This window comes from Panthera onca, chromosome B4 (assembly GCF_046562875.1).
Source record: "Panthera onca isolate mPanOnc1 chromosome B4, mPanOnc1 haplotype 2, whole genome shotgun sequence".
NCBI lineage: Eukaryota > Metazoa > Chordata > Mammalia > Carnivora > Felidae > Panthera > Panthera onca.
In genome coordinates this window covers 137936304-137958344 of record NC_138345.1, presented here as the reverse complement: position 1 = coordinate 137958344, position 22041 = coordinate 137936304, and the positions used below count along the sequence as shown (strand labels likewise).

Sequence of the window (22041 nt, the reverse complement as noted above, 5' to 3'; positions counted from 1 at the left end):
TATCCTTGCCTTTTCAATGAAGAAACAGGAGGAGGCCTTGGAGGGGGGGAGGGGAGGGGTGATGGGAAAAGAGGGAGGAGTTTTAGGGGAAGGATAAGTAAGAACGCATGTTGGGGGACACCTGGGTGGCTTAGGAAGTTAAGCATCTGACTCTCGATATCAGTTCAGTTCATGATCTCATGATCTGTGAGCTCGAGCCCCGCATCAGGCTCTGCACGGACAGTACGCATCCTGCTTGGGATTCTCTCTGTCTCTCAAAATAAATGAATAAATAAAAATAATAAAAAGAACACAGGTTGAATGAAAAGAAAATGCTTCCATTTTCTGGCATAAAATAGAGATTTTTTTTTTTAATGCACTTAAGAAATGCCCCTAAGCTATTAACCAGATTTGTGTGTGTGTGTGTGTATTAATCACGCAGTCATTGTAATAACTTGGTTGCCAGGAGCTCTGAGGCGCAGCAAACCCAGGAGTTGCTGTTAAGCTGCCTCTTAGTCTCTGGACGCCTCTATCCGTGGCCTCTCGTTTGCCTTGGGGGTAAACACCACTCTCCCAACATGTAACACCTGTTTCCTCAGCCCCTCCTTGGGACTCTAGCTGACGGGTCGCCAGGGGGACACTTCAGGCTGGATGGCAAACAGCCGCGGGGACACCTACCGGGTTGTTGTTGGCTTTCCCCGCCAGGATGACCCGGGCCTTGACCTTGTTCATGTTGAAGTTCTTGAGGTAGGCCTCGTAAATTCTCTTGGCGAGGGATTTCAGATCCGCCGTTTCAGCATCTTCTGGGTCGTGTTCACATGTGAGAATTTCCGCTTTCAGTTTTGCTTTTTCAGACCTTGGCATCCGTCCAAAACGAATTGCTGGGGGGGGGGGGGGGGGAGGGGGAGAAACGGGAATAGGAAGCGAGCAGAAGTGAGCAAGGCGGCCCGTGACAGCTACCGACCGCCGGGCAGAGAGTTCGCGCCGAGGATTCGTCCACGAGTGAAAACCCACCCTCCATATCGGCCAAGGTTCTGCCTCTGGAGCAAGGAAGATAAAGCTCAACCTTCATAAATCCTGGACTTAAAAAAAAAAAAAAAAAAAAAAAAAAAAAAAAAAAAAAAAAAAGGTGAAAAGAAAAGGCCACACCGGGGCGCCTGGGTGGCTCAGTCGGTTAAGCGTCCGACTTCGGCTCAGGTCACGATCTCGCAGTCCGTGGGTTCGAGCCCCGCGTCGGGCTCTGTGCTGACAGCTCAGAGCCTGGAGCCTGTTTCAGATTCTGTGTCTCCCTCTCTCTCTGACCCTCCCCTGTTCATGCTCTCTGTCTCAAAAATAAATAAATGTTAAAAAAAAATTAAAAGAAAAGAAAAGGCCACACCATTTACTCATTTCAGCAACAGGACCGGCTGGGGGTTGTTTACTGTCGTCAGGTCCAAAACTGACCCTTAGTTCAAGGAGACGGACGTGACCGCTAGAACGAGTTCGTCCGGCACCCTCTTTCTTTTTCCAGAAGGGAGACATGCCACTGCTGGGAACTGGTTATACCTTCACGTCCTCACTGGCACGTTCTAAACTGGCGGCATGATTCCGAATAATGGAATTCAGCGTGGGAAGGTGTCTACAATGGCCCACACTTCATTCGGATGCTGTGACCATTCTGGCATCCCAGCGGCAATCTCAGACCCCAGTCTTACCGTGTGGAGTTTCTAACGGGGATCGCAGGCACGCTGCGCAAGCTCAGCCACGTGGGACTCTTACTTCCTTAGGCTACTCTGGTTGCAACACGACCTGGGTCCTAACTGTCTTTGCGGCGCATTCGTGGAAAGCGCGGTGCGCTGCGACCCAACGGGGGAGGAAAGCTGGGGCGCGGGCCGGGAGGGCACGCTGGACAACCTTACCTACCGTTATGGGACATCCCAGCCGAAAGGCACTTGTGGAAACGACAGTACTGGCACTTATTTCGATTCTTTTTCTGGATCTTGCAGCTACGGTCACATTTGTCGTACGCCAGCTTTAGTCGGATCGTCCTCCGGAAGAAGCCCTGAGGGGTTGAGACACAGTCGATCAGCGACCGTGGGCCGCGGCCAAGTCGGTGTCACTGCCTTACTCGTGCTCCTTGTTGCTCATTTATTGTCCTTTGCAAGCGAACTAGAATTCGTGGAACGGTTCTAAAAAGTCTGACATAATTGGGACAAACTGAGAATCGCAAATGTCATTACGCCTAAGATGCCACACGACAAAACGTGGCAAAGTGCAAAGCAGCTTCCGAACGTCCTCCCCTGGTTTGGGGAGACGCAAGCGAGGTCTCCCAGGGCTACTCGGCCCTGCCCCGGGTCGGACAAGCGTCACCCCTCCCTGTCCCACCCACACCCTTACTGGGGACTAAGCGCTTCCTAGGCATCTTAGAAGAGAGTATTAACTCCTTGCAAGACAGCAATTCCCATCGACCACAATAAAAGGGAGCCAACTGTTTGCAAACAGTTGTCTTGCTTTACAGAAGCATCTTAAGCTCTCCCCAGTAAGAGAAAACGTCACTATTTAGCCCATAAAAAAAAAAAATGAAACGAAAGGAACGTAGGTGCGGCCCTGCAGAAGAGGCCACCCTGCAACCAGCTTTGTCACAGGCACGTGATCAGGAGGCTTGTGAAGGAGTCTGTGTATTTGCTTCGGTTCTTGTTCTCTCTGCTTCCCACTCCTTCCTACGTCTTCCTGATGGGGCTGGTCCGGGGGCCCGCAGGAGGGGGGACAGCAATTTCTTGGGGAACAGGAGGGGAGGCTGGTGCCTTCACTCAGTTGGTCGTCTGGGTCCGTGCAGCGGGATGGCCGGAGGAGGCACAGGGTCACGCGGGGGGCTGAAGACAGAATTCTAACCGTCGTCGGGAGGCAGAGCCGGCCCCGCTCACGCAGCCCTTTTTCTCCCTGCGACGCAGGCCTCCAAGGCCGCCCCAGGTTCGGGTGCTGCGACAGCGTCTCAAGGAGGCAGGTCGCACCTGCACCGGTAAAGGCCGCGGCATCTTCAGGAGTCAGTAAGCTGTCTCCGTGCGCGCAGGGGAAGGAGATTTCTGCCTGTAACCGGACGCTGAGATTGTCGCGTACACGAAACCCCAGAGCTGAGAACACATACATCGTCGTAAAGGCACGATGTGGCGTCCGGCCACCTCCGATGGCCGTGAGGACCACTGCCCCCCCCCGGCCTGCTGAGGACTGAAAGAGCGAGTGGGCCCCCTGGCCCCGGACTCAAATAAAGGGATCCCTCTTACTGTTTATTTTCTTTCAAACATGTCTCTTCAACGTCCTAACGAGTACGGCCCAGCAATCTGCCCCAGACCCTCTGAACGGAGAAGCTAATCTCTTACGTGGGTCTGTTTCTTATCTCTGTCTTCTGGCAGATCTTTTTAGTAGTGATGAAAATCTGCGTAAAACATAAAAGGAACCAGGGGCGCCTGGGTGGCCCAGTCGGTTAAGCATCCGACTCCTGATTTTGGCTCACGTCATGCTCTCGCGGTTCGTGAGCTCGAGCCCCACGTCCGGCTCTGCACTGACAGCGTGGAGCCTGCTTGGGATTCTCTGTCTCTGTTTCTCTCTGCCCCTCCCCTGCTCTCTCGCTCTCTCAAAATAAATTAAATAAGTAAGTAAAAGGAACCACACGCGGCCCCTGGAGCAGGGTCCGTCCCCTCCGCCAGGGGCCACCATACCTTGCAGCCTTCACACGCGTGAACTCCGTAATGGTAGCCCGAGGCTTTGTCCCCACAGATTCTACATTCAATGTTCAGGGCTACGCTGGAAGGTTCATCAGCACTGCCTGGAGCCACGGGACAAGTGACCGACGAGGGACTCGAAGCCGGTGAGAGGGTGTCTGAGAACAGAGGAGGGAAGACTCATGAACACTGCAGACGCATCATCGATGTCTAAACCAGGTTTCCAAGGGCACGACTGCTCGTGAGGTGTTCAGTGAGGAGCCCCCGTCCTGGGCTGGCCCACCCCCGCCTGTGCCCCTGCTGTTACCGCTGCAGCGTCCCCGAACCTGCCGCTGGGCCGTCCCCGGTTCTGGACCCCAACACGCCCAGCGGCCTCCCCACCCACACCGGGCGCGGCCCACACGCGAGTTGTTACTTTGCTTCCCTCCAGCGCTTTACTGTAAACGCCGTAAATCACACCAGAATAAAGGATGAAAGTCCATGTGGGCAAGACCAAAAGCAAAATCCATGAAAGACTTAAAAAAAAAAAAAAAAAAAGTTGGACTTTCTTATAGTTAAAAACTTCTTTCTGCTCTCCAAAAGACACTGCCAGGAAAACGAAAAGACGAACCACAGATGTGGAGAAAACATTTGCAAAGCACACATCTAATAAAAGATTTGGATCCGAAGCACACAGAGGAGTGTTAAAACTCAACAGTAAGAAAAACCAACGACTCAATTGAAAAACGGGGAGAAGATCTGCACAGACACCTCCCTGGAGAAGGTACAGAGGTAGCAATGAAGCCCGTGCAAAGATGCTCCGTGTCCCTGGCCGCTGGGAAACTGTGAATTAGAACAAGCAGACGTCGCCCTGCACCTGTGAGACTGGCTCAAACGAAAACAAGACGAAACGGAAGAGTTGACAACACTCAGTGCTGGCGAAGATGGGGAACAACGGGAATGCTCATTCGTGGCTGTTGGTACGAAGACGAGTGGCTGGGGTCGGGGGTTGGGGGGGGGGGCTTGAGCAGGTGAGGCAGGTCTTTTGGAAACGGTAAAACAGTCGATGCGAAAATGTAGTGACGACGTGATGCTGTGCGTTTGTCAAAGCCCACGGAACGTTGCAGTACAGGGCGAGCCTTAACGTGTGCAAATAAATAAAAAATATTTAGGAGGCTGGGGGACTGTGGGGTGACACACAGAACGGGACAAAGTCGTCTCACTGTGTTACATGTGTACGAAACGGCCTCCCTGAAGGAGGCGTGGAGAAGACATGACCCTAGGAACCCTGGAAACCAGTGGCGTCTATGGCACGGAAGGCAAAGGAGCTGTGTGCAAGCAAGGCGCATCGGCGGATAAAGTGGCCCCCACAGGGGTACGGCCCGCCACCCTGGTGCCGCCATCGTGTAGACAGAGATGGACAATGAACTGGAGGGATGGTGGTGTGGGCGCCAGGCCTCTCACTGCTGGAGCGTGCCCTTGCAGATCAGCTGGGAGGGGTGAGACCGACCCCCGTGGCGGTGGCTTAGACCCCTGCCGATCAGCTGGGGGGGGTGAGACCGACCCCCATGGCGGTGGCTTAGACCCTTGCCGATCAGCTGGGAGGCATGAGACCAACTCCTGTGGCGGTGGCTGAGACCCTTGCCTATTAGCTGGGAGGCGTGAGACCGACCCCCATGGCGGTGGCTTAGACCCTTGCAGATCAGCTGGGAGGGGTGAGACCGACCTCCATGGCGGTGGCTTAGAGCTGCCGGCATTAGTATGAGCTCCTGCTTAACAGAGATCCAGATGGCTACGTACAGAAATATTTATAGACGTGCGTGTACACACGGGTTAGCATGTGCACGTATCTCTTTGTTCCCCCAGCTAAGAGAACCAAAAGGAAAAGACGCTCCAGCAGCGACCTGAAATGACAGAGGAGACGGCATCCAGGACTCTGATAAGGCTGCATAGAGTTCCGTGACCACCATTCACGACGCAAGTGTCAGAATTCGTAGGCCATCAGGTAAAGTACTCAAAAGGGTTTGGGCTCAGTATCGCGGCACACTTACCTGCAGACTCCACACCGTTACGGTTCCATCTAACACAAGACCTGAAAGGTCAAACCTTTTCCAAGTAAGGTAACTGCATCCCAGAACAAAACTCAGAAATATTTACGGGGATACAAAAATATCCATCGTGAACTAAGTTCACAATGGATGGCATCCAATTAAAAAATTAAAAAATACACGGGGCACCTGGGTGGCTCCGTCGGTTAAGCGTCCGACTTCGGCTCAGGTCGTGATCTCGCGGTTCGTGAGTTCGAGCCCCGCGCTGGGCTCCGTGCTGACAGCTCAGAGCTTGCTTCAGATCCTCTGTCCCCCTTGCTCTTTGCCCCTCCCCCGCTCATGCCCTCTGTCTCTTTCTCAAAAATATATAAACATTAAAAAAAATTAAGAATACGTAAAGAAGCAGAAAGATACGACCCATGATGAGGAGAAAAATCAATGAACTTAAACTGACCCCAAAGTAACAAAGATGATAGAAATTTATGAGTGTATCCTAAGTGTTTAAGGAGCTGAATGAAAGACTGGATGTGTTAGGTAGAGACTGGTCATGCCAGTAAGTCTACACTAACTGATGTGAAAAATACACTGGATGGGATCAGGGCCAGATTAGACACTGTAGAAGAAGAGATTAGTGAACTTGAAGACCCAGTAAAGAAACTATCCAGAATGAAACACAGAAATATGACCAAAAAATTTTGCTTCGTGTGGGAAATCTACCAAGCACTTAAGAAGAAAGAGTATCAATTGTACAGGGATATACAGAAAACGGAGAATAGGGCGGACTTCCCAGCTCATTCTATGAGGCCAGCATTAATCTGATACAAAAACCAGATAAAGATTTTGCAAAAAAAACTAGAACCAATATCCTTCATGAAGACGGATGCAAAAATTCTTAACAAAAATTTAAGAAGTTAAGTCCAATAATGTGTAAAGAGGACAATACGTGATGACCAAGTACGATTTATTGTGGTAATGTGAAGGTGACTTAAACTTTGAAAATCAAACAGTATAATTCGCCCTATCAATCACTCATAAAGATAAGTCATTTGATCATCTTACCGGATGCAGGGAAAACATTTGCCAAAATCTAACTTCAATTTCTGATAAAAATTCACAGAAAACTAGGATGAGAAGGGGAATTTCCTCGATCTAAGAAAGGGCATCTATGAAAAATGATGGTCATCTTCATACTTAGTGGTGGGAGACTGAGATCAGGAACCAGGCAGGGGTGTCCCCCCACTTAATTCAACATTGTACTGGGGGTTCTAACCAGTGTAATAAGGCAAGAAAATGAAATAAAGACATCTAGCTTAAAAAAGGAGAAGTGGGCTGCCTGAGTGCCTCAGTCGGTTGTGTCCAACTCTTGATTTCAGCTCAGAACTTGATCTCAGGGTCATGAGTTTGAGCCTCACGCTGGGCTCTACGCTGGGCATGAAGCCCATTAAAAAAAAAAAAAGGAAGAAGTACAACTCTTTATGTACAGATGACGTAACTATCTGTGCATAACATCCTAAGACCTTATAAAATGTGAAACACTTAGCAATAAATCTGACAAAAACTGTGAAAGACCTGTGCACTAAAAACTAGAAAACAATGAAGAATGAATCTAATGGGGGCAGTAAGTCTGTGGCTCCAAAGGCTTCGTGTTGTTATGATGTCAGTTCTCCCCACATGGACCTTTTGGTTCAAGGCAATCCCAATCAAAATCTTAGCAGGCTTGTTGGGTAGACATTGAAAAACCGATTCTGGAATTAACAGAATACCCAAAGCACCTTTAGCAAAGAAGAAAAAATTTGGAGAACTTAACGCTACTTGACTCCAGGCCTTACTATAAAACTATAGTGGCCAGGAATTAATGGCATTGGTATCAAATGAGAGAAACAGATCAGTGAAACTGAACAGAGGGTCCGGAAATAGACCCAGGCAGGTAAGGTCAATTGCTTTTTGACAAAGATATAAAAGCCATTTAGTGGAGACAGCAGTCTTTCTGACAAAGTGTGCTAGAACTTTACAATGCAAAAGAGAGAGAGAGAGAGAGAAGAAGTGAGTTTTGATCTACGTATGAAGATTAACTCAATAGATCCGGTACGTCAATGTAAAACCCAAACAACAGAAAACGTGTAGAAGAAAGTGACTTCGGGCCAGGCAAATATTTCTTAAACATGACACAGAAGGCATGATCCATGCAAGAAAAAACACTGATGAATCGCATTTCCTCTAAATCAAGGACTTCTGGGTTTTGAAAAACACTGTTAGGAGAGAGAAAAGACAAGCCACGGACTAGGAGAAAATATTTATACGTCGCATATCTGATGAAGATACTTGCATCCAGAAGAGAGGAATAGCTCTCGGCAGTCAAGAGCAAGGACACCACTCGGTTTAAAACGGGCAAAAGATCTGAACAGAAATGTCACCGAAGAAGACGTGTACGTAGAAGAGGTACAGACTTGGTAAACCAGCCGTGGGGACGGAAAGTACGGCACAGGAAACACGGCCCATACGATCACGATAACGCTGCGTGGCGGCAGATGGTGACGACACTTGCCGTGGTGAGCGCTCTGTAACGCACAGATTATCGTGTGGAAAATTCACTGTGTTGTGCACCTGAAACGAACATTGTACATCCACTACACTTCAGTAAAACTTTTTTAAAAAGAAGATATCTGGCAAAAGATTCTCAGCATCACATACCGTTACACGCCCGTTGGAATGGGAAAAAACCCAGAAGACTGACCACAACCACAGTTGGTGACGGCGTGCTGGGGCTGGAGCTCTCACACGCGCTGGTGGGAGCATGAAATGGTATCACATTCTGGAAAAGATTTTGGCAGTTTCCTTCCTTTTGTTTTCATTAAAAAAAATTTTTTTTAAACCTTTATTTATTTTTGAGAGACAGAGAGAGACAGAGTGAGAGCGGGGGAGGGACAGAGAGAGAGGGAGACGCAGAGTCCGAGGCAGGCTCCGGGCTCCCAGCCGTCAGCACAGAGCCTGATGTGGGGCTTGAACCCACACACCGCGAGACCGTGACCTGAGCCGAAGTCGGACGCTTAACCGACTGAGCCACGCCAGTGCCCCGATTTTGGCAGTTTCTTAAAAGCTACGCAAACATCCACCTTATGTCCCAGCCATTTGCTCCCAGGTGTCTACCCGGGAGAAGTGAAGGCACATGTCCACACAGAGACTGGTACACGGCTTGATCTCTGGCAGCCAATACCTAGAAGCGACTCCAATGTTCATCGGCGGGTACCCGGAGAAGCAAACAGGAGCAGAGCCGCACAACAGACAGAAAGACGGAACTCGTGCAGAAGAAGCTCCAGATAATTCTGCTGAGTGAAAGAAGTCAGACTGAAAAGAGAACATACTGTATTCTTCCTGTTTTTTTTTTCAGTTTATTTATTTTGAGAGAGAGACAGAGAGAGCAGAGGAGGGGCAGAGAGAGAAAGAGAGAGAATCCCAAGCAGGCCCCATGCTGTCAGCACAGCCCCGACATGGGGCTCGATGCCACCAACTGTGAGATCGTGACCTGAGCTGAAATCACGAGGCGGATGCTTCACTGACTGAGCCACTCAGGTGTCCCTGTATTATTCTTTTTATATAAAATTCTAGGAGACACAAACAGATATATAATGACAGGCAGACCGGGGGTTGCTCAGGGGAGGGGAAGGAAACCGAGGGTGGAGAAGAGGGTTTATAAAAGGGCACAAGTAAATTTGGGGTTGATGGATTGGGTCACTGTTTTGATTGTGGTGACGGTTTCACACTTAAAATGTGTGTGGGGGGGGCGCCTGGGTGGCTCAGTCAGTTGAGCATCCAACTTCGGTTCGGGTCATTATCTCGCGGTCCATGAGTTCGAGCCCCGCGTCGGGCTCTGTGCTGACAGCTAGGAGCCCGGAGATGCTTGGGATTCCGTGGCTCCCTCTCTCTCTGCCCCTCCCCTGCTCGGGCTCTGTCTTTCTCTCTCAAAAATAAAACATTAAAAAAACTTTTTAAACGTGTGTGTGTGTACGTATACACATCAAGTGGTACACTTTAAATATGTGCAGTTTATGGAATGCCAGTCAAGTCGCTAAGAAAAATCGAGGCGAGAAAGATAGATCAGGCTGCACAGCCGCCTCGCCCGTCTGGTCTCCTGGGTGTAACACGTGAAGCGAATACACTTTATAGATGGCCCTTCCACGGGAGCGGTTCACGTAATTTCGCACCATCACCCAAGAGATGGAAAATCTAATTTACAAGTGAGGGATAATCTTATCCCTCAAAGTAGCCAGTGACACGAGCACGGGGAAACCAGTAAGAAGTATGAGGTGATTCCAAATGACCGAAAGGATCACCAGTCAGGGGCCGGAGGGGCTACGAGTGGCGGACCACACGCCCACCGCGGGGAAGGCTGGTGGTGCAGAGGCAGGGGCGTGTGCCCAGCACACCTCGGTGTGCTCACTTTTGCTAAGGTCCCCCTCCTGTTTTGGTCACGAAGTTCCTTGGAATTGGTCGGAGGCCAGCGTGGAACTCTCTCCCCCCAAACCCTTGCCCTTTACTTTCTTTAGACGGGACGTGCGCGGCAGCCCGTGGAGCTGGGTCAAACGTGGCTTCCCACGAAGCGTATGGACCACGAGGCTAGTTGGCGTGACGTTTCCAGGTCTTACCTGTGTCCCAGCTTTCAGACGGCGTGTAGCTGCTGACAACGACCCGAAAGACGTTAGTTTTAGAAAAGCTACCTTGACCTAAACTGGAAGAATGTGACTTCACATTCCTTCTGTTGGAGGGTGAGGACTTGGGAAGAGAAAGCCCAGGCCGAGCGGCCGCTGTGTGGCCTCTGCCTTCCCGGAGAAAGCGGGAGGGTGTCTGAACGCTCTTCGTGTCCACGGCTAGAACAGAACTTTCCGGGGGCTTTACCATGACACGTCCGCCCCGCTCACGCAAGTTCCTTATTTCAGAAGGACCTCGAGACTGTGTCTGACCTGAAGGAAGGCGTATCCTCGAATCCTTTCGTTATAAGAGGGACTGTATGTTTTCCAAAGAAGGGGGAAGAAACCACTTCCTTTAAGAAAAGAGACAAATTGACACAGAGAAATCTCGAATCCGGAAGAAAACCGATTTCTGACAGTCAACGTAACCACAAATAGTGCACAAAAACACCCCGGCGTGCGGCGTGTCTATGATGTGGAGAAGAAAGGACCCATTTTGAGGGGTGGAGAGCTGGGTGTTGAGCCCAGGTTTTCTCCTACTCTGGGCTTGTAACCTCCAGCACGTCCCAAAGTCCTGGGGTCTGCCTCCTTTCCTCTTCCCTTAAATAAACATAACGACGAACTCAAACACGGCTCTTGGGATTCAGGGAGATAAGGCCCATGCGGTGGCCAACCGGTGCTGGGTAGCTGGGCTGTCACCGTCCCTGACCCCGGCACGGGCTGGCCACAAGACTCGGCAAGGCGGGCCTACAACACAGAGGCTCTTCCTTGCTCCCTCCCTCACTGTTTCTGGAAGCGGCCATCACCCGGGACACTCTCTCTGGAACACGTCATGGGAAAAGCAGCCAAGACTTGAACCGTTTATAAAGGTCTGTTGGGGTCACTACAGAGGCTGCTCGGTCACGAAGGCCGCAGAGTCCTTTAACGCATCATCTTCACAGGGTGTTGCACGGATCGCACAATCCCTGAGTTACGAGGTCGAGAGCAGGGCGTCAAAAGGGATGTCCGTACAAACAACGTGGCTGTGGAGCCAGCCGGGGAGCACGGGGTCAAGTCTCGGCGCGGCCTCTTTCCAGCTGTGTGACCGGGCCACATTACCTAATTCCCGCGGGTTCGTTTCCACTTGGGAAGCGGCAACCATCCGGGGTTTTCGCAAGGATTACGCGAGCCTCTGCACCAGCTGCCTTTTTTTCCTCCTGCCAGGAATGCTCCTTCCCGCTGCTTTTATTTTCCTTTAAAGTACTTCAAACATATAGGAAAATATAGAGTATAACACCCACCGCCCAGATTTCCAAACTGTGATGCTTTCTCACACGGCTTCACGTCTCTGTTGAAAGTACCACCTGCAAGGGCTGAATTCCCCACGGAGCTCCCCGCCCCCCCCCCCCCCCCCCGGTCTCTTTCTCGGCCGGAGACCCTTCCCTCCGCCCCCCTCTCTTCTCTCGGTGGGTGATCGACACAGTAAAGCTGGAGCCACCTTTCCGAGGTGCGCGTCCGAACCCACCTACCCCACGCGGCACTCTCTGGTGCTGGAGGTTTTACGGGAATTGAATCCTGCTGAAGATATCCTTCAGCATATTTTCACTCAGTGCCACTTTTTACATGGGTTCATGTTGACACAAGCGGAGCGAATTCATTCCTTGAAGTTACCATAGAGCGTTCCGCTGCAGGGAACGCGCACGATTTCTCTGCTTTCCTTGTTTCCTGTTCGTCCCCATCACATGCACCGTTGCACTGCACGTACCATGAACCATGGTTGCCGGGCACACCCCCATTCACGTCTCCTTCTATTTATTTCTTTTTAATTTTTTTTAATGTTTATTTTTCTTGAGAGAGAGAGAGACAGAGAGAGAGAGAGAGAAAGAGAGACAAAGACAGAGTGCGAGCGGGGGAGAGGCAGAGAGAGACGGAGACACAGAATCCGAAGCAGGTGCCGGGCTCCGAGCTGTCAGCACAGAGTCCGACACGGAGGGCGGACCCACAGACCGTGAGATCATGACCTTCAGTCGGGCGCTTAACTGACTGAGCCACCCGGGCGCCCCATTCACATCTCCCTTTGAACAATGTCTGTCCCCGGTGGGCCTGCTGGGTTGAGAGTGCATCCGCTTTGCACGACTCTCTCTGTACAGGTTTTATCAGCGCACGCTGTTCAGCACAGCATGAACCCTCCCTTCCCACCGTCACTAAAGTCAGTGCAATGGTCACGAAAACCATCTTCCCGGAGCAGGAATGAGTGAGAAGGCAGTAGGGAGAAACGTGCTCCGGGTTCAGGACTCATATAGGGGGCCACGGAGGGGAAAGGACGCAGAGACCTTTCGTGGACGTTGCCGTGGAGAACATTCTCCCTCGGTTCCCCGGAGGGCCCCGGTATCCCACGCTCAGAGCCGACAACCACACGTACCCCTGTTGCCAACCACTAGCTGGGCCGACCCTGGTCCAGCCTGGTCAGTCCCGACCAGACTGACCACATGCCAGGAAGCGTGTGGAGTCAGGTGCACCCCAGACGGAGCCTTTTCGAATCGAGGGCACGGTTTACACCACGTTACCCCGGGCTCACTTAAGTGCTATCTGGAAGGATGAACCGTTTTACGTCTTCTTCCTTCCCAGTGATCCCAGAGGTTACCCGAGTGGCCCCTGTGTTTTATTTCTTTGTTTCTGCCTTGCTGGCACTCGATGCAGTTCGTAATGCAATGTAGAATTTAGGGAGATGGCTCGTATACATCTCCAGATTTTAAAAAACCATCATTTTTATTAGAATAGGAGCCTCTGCTTTAAAGAAATAAGAAGTCAGAATTTTTTTAGAAATGTGGCTGACTGCCTTAACTGAGTTCCAAGTATTATTTGACGCACGTATGGCTTTTAAAAGAAGCGTACCGTGAGACACACGGCACAGCAGGCCCAGGGGAATGGGCTATGCTTTATCATGTCTAAAGGGTTTGCTGCACAGAGATGTGACCTCTTTTCCAGCTAGAGAGAACAATTTCCTCGGCAGGAAAAAAGAAAAAAAGAAAAAACACAAAAAAACCAAAACCAAAACCAAAACACGAAACCAAAACGTTTTCTAAACAAAGCTTTTAAGGCTATAGCACACTCACCTGTAATAACAGATCCGTCTGATCCTGGGCCACTTCCTAAATACTGGTACTCTGTAAAGCTAAAGCTTCCGGAACTGTCCTCCCCAATGGATTGAGAAATCTCTTGGATGTTTCCCATTTCTTGTAGGAATTCTTCAGATAATGGGCTTTCCAGATCATCAGCCTCGAGGGGGGAGAGGGGGCAAATCGGGCTTTCTGTGTCCACCATCTTGCTTAGATGGTTCCGGAAACGCAACCTGGGAAGACAGAGAAGTAACTCGTGAACCGTGGATATAGAAGAACACTGGTTTGGGGCGCCTGGGTGGCTCGGTCGGTTAAGCGTCTGACTTTGGCTCAGGTCATGATCTCACGGTCCGTGAGTTCGAGCCCCGCGTCGGGCTCTGTGCTGACAGCTCTGAGCCTGGAGCCTGCTTCCGATTCTGTGTCTCCCTCTCTCTCACCCTCCCCCATTCATGCTCTGTCTCTCTCTGTCTCAAAAATAAATGTTAAAAAAAAAAAATTAAAAAAAAAAAAGAACACTGGTTTTCCTCCGATGAAAGCGTCATACCTGAACTTATAACCTGAGGAGGAACGTTGCTAACCACCTTTTCTCAGCATGCCTTTAGAAAAGCACGCTAAGGAAATGAAAATCTTTAAACACAAACTGTGTAAGGACACAAAGCCGATCCTGGTAGAATCACTCACCTGCTACTGAGTCTACACGCTGTGCTCAGCGCAATCTACTATATCCGAGCTGGACAGAAATAGCAGTGGACAGAATCCCCGCTTTCCTGAACACCGCGTTTGGTGGGGACACCGAGAGTTAACAAATAAACAAATACACAGGTGGACTGTCCGATCCTGGTCCGACGGCTCATCGGGTGGGGAACGGATGCTGCCTTACACGGGACGCTGCCTTGCAGATTTGGGGATAACGGGGTCTGAGAGGGGGAGGTGTGCGGAGGTCTCGGGGAAGAATGTTCCAGCAAACAAATGGCAAGTGCAAAAGCCCCACGATGGAAGCCTTCCAGGAGTGAGCAGGTCGAGGTGGCTCAGCCGCGGGGTGCAGGGCGAGCAGGGTGGGGGAGGACACGCCATCAGCATGTCCTCCTGGTACCCACGGGCTAATTCATGCAGGTTTTCCTAAAAAATGATTGTGCGCTTACGGATACATCGTAGAACTAAAAAAACCCAAACAGGTGCGTCCCTGACAAAGCCAGACTGTTTCAGCTGGCAAAAAACCAACAGAACACGCTCCAGGTGGGTGGGTCCTGTTATGAGCTGAACTGTACCCCCACCAGAATTCATATGTTGGAATCCTAACCCCCGGGACCTCAGGACGTGGCTATATTTGGACACAGGGTCTTAAAGAGGTGTTTATATCAAAAGGAGGTCTTTAAAGGGGGCCCGAATCCAGTCCGATTGGCGTCCTTCTAAGAAGAGGACACTTGGACACACACAAGACACCCGGGGCGTCCGTGCGCAGAGGGAAGGCAGCCACCTACAAGCCCAGGGGAGAGGCCTCCGGAGAAGCCAGAGCCGCCAACACCCTGTTCTCGGACTTCCAGGCTCCAGCACGGTGAGAAAGAAACGCCTCCTTAAGCCACCCAGTCTGTGATGCCTCGTTCGGCCTCCCTGGCAAACGATCACGGCCACAGAGTCAAAGCAGTGCCACGTCCCACGTGGGTTGGTTTCACACTCCTGCTCAAACGCCCGAAGCCACTTCCTGTGACCTCCGGACTGAAGTCCCCCTCCTCGACACAGCACTCGCGATCTCATGATGCGTCCCCTTCCTGATCTCGCCTCTTCGCCGTCTCCCTGTCCCCACTGTGACCTGCGGCACCGGGCCGCCACCTGGTCCACGCCTTCCCCGCGCCGCTTCATTTCTGCGCCTTCGTCCGAGTCCACCTGCCCGAACTGCCCTCCCCACCTCCGTCCCCCTGAGATCCCGCCCCACGACCACCCCCTGGGCCTGGCGGTCATGCGTCCTCAATGAGACAGACCAGGGGACACTTGGCTTCTGGAACCGCTTTCCCAGCTGAAGTGGCCACAGTGAAGCCCACGGCTCCCGGGACGGAGGGGACCCGAGCAGGTGCATGCCAGCAACGGCCGGGGCTCTCCGCCGAGGTGAGGGTGCCATTCCCCAGCGAACCCACAACCCACGGTACTTACTCCCGTGAAACGCTTCCATGTTTCAGCCCTGCATAAAGGAAACAGTAGCTGTAAATGCAAGAGTGAGGGGGTGCCTTGACTTCCTTTAGAAATGAAAAAAGGGTGCAATTCGCACATTTTTGTGAAAGTCACATCTCACCCTTGGAGTTCTGACAAGCAACCATGATGGTGACCGTCACACACGGGAAAAATCAGAGAGAATCGTTAGCCTTTCACGAGCTTTAAAAGGAAGGGACTTTCCTTCTCTGTAATCTAGGAGTGTAGATGGGGCTGTGAGTCTGTGCGGTTTTTCTACCGTATTTCGTTCCGCATTATATCTGAAGGAAGATTTCTTCAAATGGCAAGCAAGACGGCGGGGTGAGCGTTACTTACAATGTTCTTCACCATGAAAAACTACAGTCCCTGACTTCAAGGTTTAACCATGAAGTCCAGCCTAGTAAGTATGGGCTGCACAGAGGCTGCGATGTCAGTGGGGCTGTGACCACCCCCCTCCTCGACCCCTTCATATTCCCGGTGCTACAGGGGACAATGCAGGTGGACAGCAGCCTTTTTTTTTTTTTTTTTTTTTTTTTTTTCCCTTTCCCTGCAAGTATTCTGTCTTTCCTGGCAGGAGCGTCGAAACTGGAAGAATCGATCGGAAACTGTAAGATCGTGTTAGTTTCCTTGTCATTACACTTGGGGAGTTTGAATACTGTGGGACCTTACCATTTTACTTTTCAGTTGCTTTTAAAGCATACCTGAGATTTATTTAGGGAAACGTCCGTCTCACTGCTAATGAAGAGCTAACGAGATAAAATCCCTCCGGCGAGTGAGGCAATACCGTCCTGAACTCTGGCCAGGGGACTGGCGTTTGCACAAATCACCGCCGGCCCTTTCTGGCTTCCGGCTCGAGCAGATGAGGCTCGGCTCCTCTGAAGGCGTCCCCAGGTAGAGAGTGCGGCCCACCTGCCTGGCGGCTCCGGGCTCCAGGGCCTCCCTGCCACCCCCGGCCCCCATCACTGTGGCTTCTGCTCAAGAAGCAGAAATATCACGGGAAGTCTGGCTCTAAAGCCCACATAGCACAGCCACTGCCCAGTTCCTCGGAGAGCAAACCAGGTGCCAGTTACAGTATCCTCTGCCCTAAGTGCTTTAGGAGGGGCAGGCGGGCGCAACAAATGATCCGTTTTCTCCGCAGCTCCCAGTGTGGCCGACGAGGCAAGGCAGAAACGACTGGAGAAAAATCAGAGAGCGCCAGCACAACTCCAGTGGGGCTTGGGTTTCCTAGCGCAGAGAGGCTTCCGCAGAGGCCGAGCGCCCAGGACAGGGCAGCGGGGCTCCAAGCCCGGCTCCCACCAAGATGCATGTGCCCGGCCGTCCTGGCCCTCCTTCCCTGTCCCCGGGGCCTGCGGGGCTCTAAAGGCATCTGTTCTTTGCCGTCCCATTTAAATGTTAGAGCTGCGCCTTGTATATCGGAAACGCCAACGCGAACGGCTAAAATTCTACTTTCCGGTCTCAGGAGCGCATTTACCAATCGGAGTATTCCTTTGGGCAGAGTATACAAAAGTGACAGAACATTAAAAGAAATAAGAATGAAAAGAAGGAAGGGAGGGAGGGAGGGAGGATGGAAGGGAGGGAGGGAGGGAGGGAGGGAGGATGCAAGGAAGGGGGACAGAAAGGGAAGCAGATACGATGAGCGTTTTGTGCCGAGGGCTGCTGAAACACTGGAAGGACTGTCACATTAACTGATAACCTGTAAGCATTCGGCACATCAACAGCTCTCGCACGGCATGTTGTTTTTTTTTTTTTTTTAAAGACGAGGCTAAAATGAGTCACAAATGGCATGATGAGCTCTTACTCTGAAGCCGAGGAGGGTCCAGCCCAGGCAACTCTGGGTCCCGGCAGCCCCGCGGCTCGCTTCTGATGGGGCCCTAATTCCATGGGGCGTGAGAACGTCTGACGTGTGCCTTGAGGGTAGAGAATGGATTTTGCTAACTTTGTATCCACGCTTCTCGCACAACCCAGCAGGAGGTGCGGGGTTTGTATTTCTGACGCTCAGCCAAGCCTGGCACTGCAGGCGCAGTGACACCCCCAGGAACTGGGCGACAGCCTGCGAGGACGCGGCCCGTTCTGCGTCAGCACGTGTGGCCGGCCGTCACCCAGATGGCAAGATGGCAGAGCCGCTGTGTCCAAAGACAACACGACGCAAGGGAATCTAGAACAGACGTCAGAGTCATTCTGTGTTGGGACACTGATCAGGAATTTGCACGGTGAAGTATCATCATCACAGGGGCTTAAAAACAAAGCACAGGGGCACCTGCGTGGCTCAGGCGGTTGAGCGTCTGACTCTTGGTTTCGGCCCACGTCGTGATCTCATCGTTTGGGAGTTCGAGCCCCGCGTGGGGCTCTGTGCTGACAGTGCAGAGCCCGCCTGGGATTTTCTTTCCCTCTCTCTCTCTGCCCCTCCCCTGTTCATGCTTTCTCTCTCTCAAAATAAATAAACTTAAAAAAACAAAAACAAAAACAAAAACTTGGGGCACCGGGGTGGCTCGGTCAGTTAAGGGTCTGACTTTGGCTCAGGTTATGATCTCATGGTTCGTGAGTTCGAGCCCCGTACCCAGTTCTCTGCTGTCAGCACAGAGACTGCTTCGGATCCTGTCTTTCTTTCTCTCTGCCCCTCCCCTGCTCACAAGCACTCTCCTTCTCTCTCGTTCTCCCTCCGTGTGTGTGTGTGTGTGTGTGTGTGTGTGTGTGTGTGTCTCTCTCTCTCTCTCTCTGAAAAATAAACATTTAAAAAAAAGAAAAAGCATACAAAAGGAAAAAGAAATCTCAGCCTCACAGTAAAAAACAAAGTCCCAGATCGGCAGGAAAGAGTGTGCATCACACAGGGATGTAGGGAGCTGAGCTGCGGCCCGTCAGCAACTTCCCCAGGAGGAGAGACCCGGGCGCAGAATGTGGGGTAAAGACATGAACAGACAGGTGATCAGTCTGACTCTCCACCTTAGAAGCGACGGAAAACGTGGGAGATATTCTGTGCTGGCATTAATCAGGCGCTTCGAAGAGACAGTGAAGAAGTTTCGTTTCGTCAAATGACTGGAAATCAAAGACCCAGGAGGGATCAGCTCCTCGTTGGCTCCTGGGGCTGTGACTGTATACGACCTTTCTCTGTGCCGCTACGTTAGTAATGGAGTTTCTTGGACCTTCGAGGCCCTTCGTAAATATTTTCTGAAATTAAGTATTAAATAATAGCTCGATATTGCCCCAACTGTCAACACATTTTTAATTTTTAATTTTAATTTTTTCAAGATCAGCTACATGTTTATTTCCGGGAATGCGACTGTAACAACGTGATGGCATTCCATTTAAATACAAAAAAAACACAGTTCGTCTCCATCTGATATATCTGACAATTAAAAGCTATTTGTTTACGTCTACTTTTTATTTTTAAGCATTCATTATCTTACGGTTCAAGTTTAGAAAGTTATTTTTGTACAAAGGCTAGCTGCCCTTCCCCCCGCCGCCCCAAAATAAGTACTTTAAAAGATTTTGCTGTCTCTATAGTTAAGGCTGAAATAACACTGAAAAAACAAACTTGCATTTTCCTAGATCTTCTTTGCTACCATTAATTTTTGCAACCATAAAATTTACTTCCAAACTTACAAGGCTGGATATACTAATTTAACTGTGACTCACTTTTTTGTATTCAGAGTCTTAGATTACGTATATGAAAGCTAATTTATTAAACCTTTGCGCACAAAGATGAACGCACCTGCATTGCAAACTTAGATGAAGAATGAAATTACAGAAAAAGTAAAAATGTTATTAAAGTTGATGTGTGTGTAAATCACTTACAAAAATCCCCCAAACGGGATAAAGTTGTTCATCCCTGATTTTTCTCGTTTGGCTGTCAGAGTTGAAATATGAATATAAAATGGTTAGAATTCAAAACATTTTTATATGCGAGGGGATTAGATACTCGAGACAAAGAACAGATGAATTTTCCCCACTCGGAACTTGTATTCGACACAAAAAGGGCCCAAATAAATAGTTACAAACATTGGACTTTTACTTTGCTACGACTCATCTTTCTGTAAGCCACCTGAGTTTGTTATACTGTAAAACCCCCCTCGAATTATCACTTCATGTGCTTACCGATGTCACCTTATAGGAACCCATTTACATTTCCTTTTGCTAAATTAGGTCTGATAAGACTTCAGAATGGTAGAAAGGTTAAGGGTGGAATTTTTGTCAAAGGAGTACCATTTGCACGGCAGACAAGAGAGCCATCAGATAATTTTCCCATTTTCCACCCACTGTAATTCACTACCTTGTCAGATTCTTTATACTTTTCTGTACGCCTTTTAGATATTTAATATTTAGAGCCTCGTAGCTCAATTTGTTGGGCTAGGACTTCAAATCACATTTCAAAATAAACAAAGAAATGCTAAAAAGCCTCTGGGACCTTCACCTGGCACCAGAAGTTCAGGGAAATTGAGCAATCATTGCCGTCTGCATAATGATCAGCGAGTGCGCTCCCAAAGTCAGTAAAGAAAATGCCTCGGGAAATACGTCTGAAACGGAGGAGGAGAGCACCAGGGTGTAGCAGTGGTCAAGAAGGCAGGGGCTGGCCTATTTCAATGAATGCGACCAAAAATGGGATAATTATGACTGGTTTGCACAGTGCACAGCTTTATCTGGGAACATCTAAGATCTTCCCTGGCGACGCCTGAGGCATCGGCATTTTGTAATCGCAAGAATTTGGCCCATGAAAATGCGTGAGGAGCCCAATGTGGCAGAGTAGCAGTGAACCCCTAACGTCTATCTTTCGAGGCGCAAGAAGAATGTTCCCTAACACTTCCAAGAAAACCCCTGCCAGGTTTCCACAAAGTTCACACGACATGGCAGTATTTCTCTTCACTTCAAACCCAGTAAACCTTCCCATTTTCCTGGAGCGGGAATTCTCATTTTTAAATCTCATCTTACCTTTGTCGGTGGGGATACTGCAATCGTTACAGGCCAGCTGTCACTTTGGACACACCGTGTGCCTGTTGCAGTGAAATCTGAGCTGAAAAGCTTGTCACAAGAACCAACAGTCAACGGAGACGAGGTTCACGTTTTACCAGGCAAAAGCTTTGCTCCGACGCACACAGAAGCCTGGCAACGAGGATGACGCTGGAGCGTTGACCCACCGGACGGCAGAGAAGCAACAGGGGACCCAGGGCCACGCCAGGGACAAAAGGGAATGATGACATCGGGCGCAGGGGAGGGTCTGACTGGTTGTGGCCGGATGACATCAGACACGCGACAGCAAACTTTGTAAGGCTGGGCCTTCATTTTCTGAGTGAACCCGATGGTCACCTTGGGGTTGAAAGACCACGTTTTATGAACTTCAGGAAACACATGGGCATCCCTGAGCTAGAAACTGGCTTAACCCTGGAGAGGGCACTGGAAGAGGCAATCTTAGCCCTGCAGGGACCCGCGGCCTCAGGGCAGAGGGTGCGGGGCCGGGAACAGGGTAGAGAAGGAGACGGTAACACAGGGGTTGAGCCCCAGTAACAGTCACATGCGTTGTTTGAATTTTCCCAGTACCCGGGGCTGGGCAGGCAGTATGGGTACCGTTTCCAGAGGAGAAACGCAGCAATCCAGAGAGTAGGTACCTCGCCCGGTAGGTGGGGAGATACGAACAGGATTGTCGAGGCTGTAATGTGGGGAATCTGGAGGGTCCAGAAAGGCTCCCTGAAGGCGGGGACGCCCAAGCCGAATCCTGAAGGGTGGCGAGAAAGCATGACAGGGAGAGGGTAAGGGGCGTCTCTAGCGTGTGCACGGTGACCTAAAGCATCACTGAAAAACAGCCGAGACGGGCGGTATCGCCCACTTTGAGACCTGTCGGCTCTGCGTTACTGCCTGGCTAACAACCCTGCCACGTCGTGGCTTGAAATGCAAGCGTTTTCTGTGCTCACAGTTCTGCGGGCCAGCGGGCCGGGCGGGCCATCAGGTGGCGGCACCACGCGCGGATGGATGGCCGGTGGAGGTCGGTGCCGGCTGCTGGGTGGGCCTTTCTCAGCGCAGCGGTGCCCCAAGGGTGAGGGCGGCAACTTCGAGGCCACGGGCCGAGTGGCCCAGGGCAAGCCACAAGGCGAGCTCAGATCCGAGGGATGGGGACACGAACCCTCCCCCCTGATGGGGCAAAATCTGTGCCCATCTGTGATGCAGCACGACGGGAAGTGGCAGGAGACTAGCGGCAGAAGCAGGAGAGGCCAGTGGTGACGGTGGAAGGGGTGTGGTCCTGAGCCTCGAGGCGACAGGACTCAGGGCAGGGTGCTGGCCAGCAGGGGGGCCTGGCGACACTTGCCTTAGGACTTCCTGGCAGGTGGGTGGGACCTGGTTTTAAAGGCCAGGATGAGGGGCGCCCGGGGGGTTAAGCATCCTT

General features: G+C 50.9%; 2 protein-coding genes across 3 annotated transcripts in view; both read right to left on the bottom strand.

The window, feature by feature from the left end:
* ATXN10 (ataxin 10) overlaps positions 1–22041 on the bottom strand; it is a 537342-nt gene that overhangs the window by 50215 nt on the left and 465086 nt on the right. The gene's annotated exons all lie outside the window — the stretch shown is intronic.
* The window catches only part of PPARA (peroxisome proliferator activated receptor alpha), a 69042-nt gene that overhangs the window by 12584 nt on the left and 34417 nt on the right, over positions 1–22041 (bottom strand). For both annotated transcript variants that reach the window (XM_078449308.2, XM_078449309.1), the window contains exons 3-6: positions 13485–13720; positions 3675–3835; positions 1882–2020; positions 658–860 (exon numbers count right to left, since the gene is read on the bottom strand). In XM_078449308.2, coding sequence (XP_078305434.1) covers positions 658–860; positions 1882–2020; positions 3675–3835; positions 13485–13692 — 711 coding nt within the window. In that variant the 5' untranslated portion in view covers positions 13693–13720. The remainder of the gene's footprint in view (positions 1–657; positions 861–1881; positions 2021–3674; positions 3836–13484; positions 13721–22041) is intronic.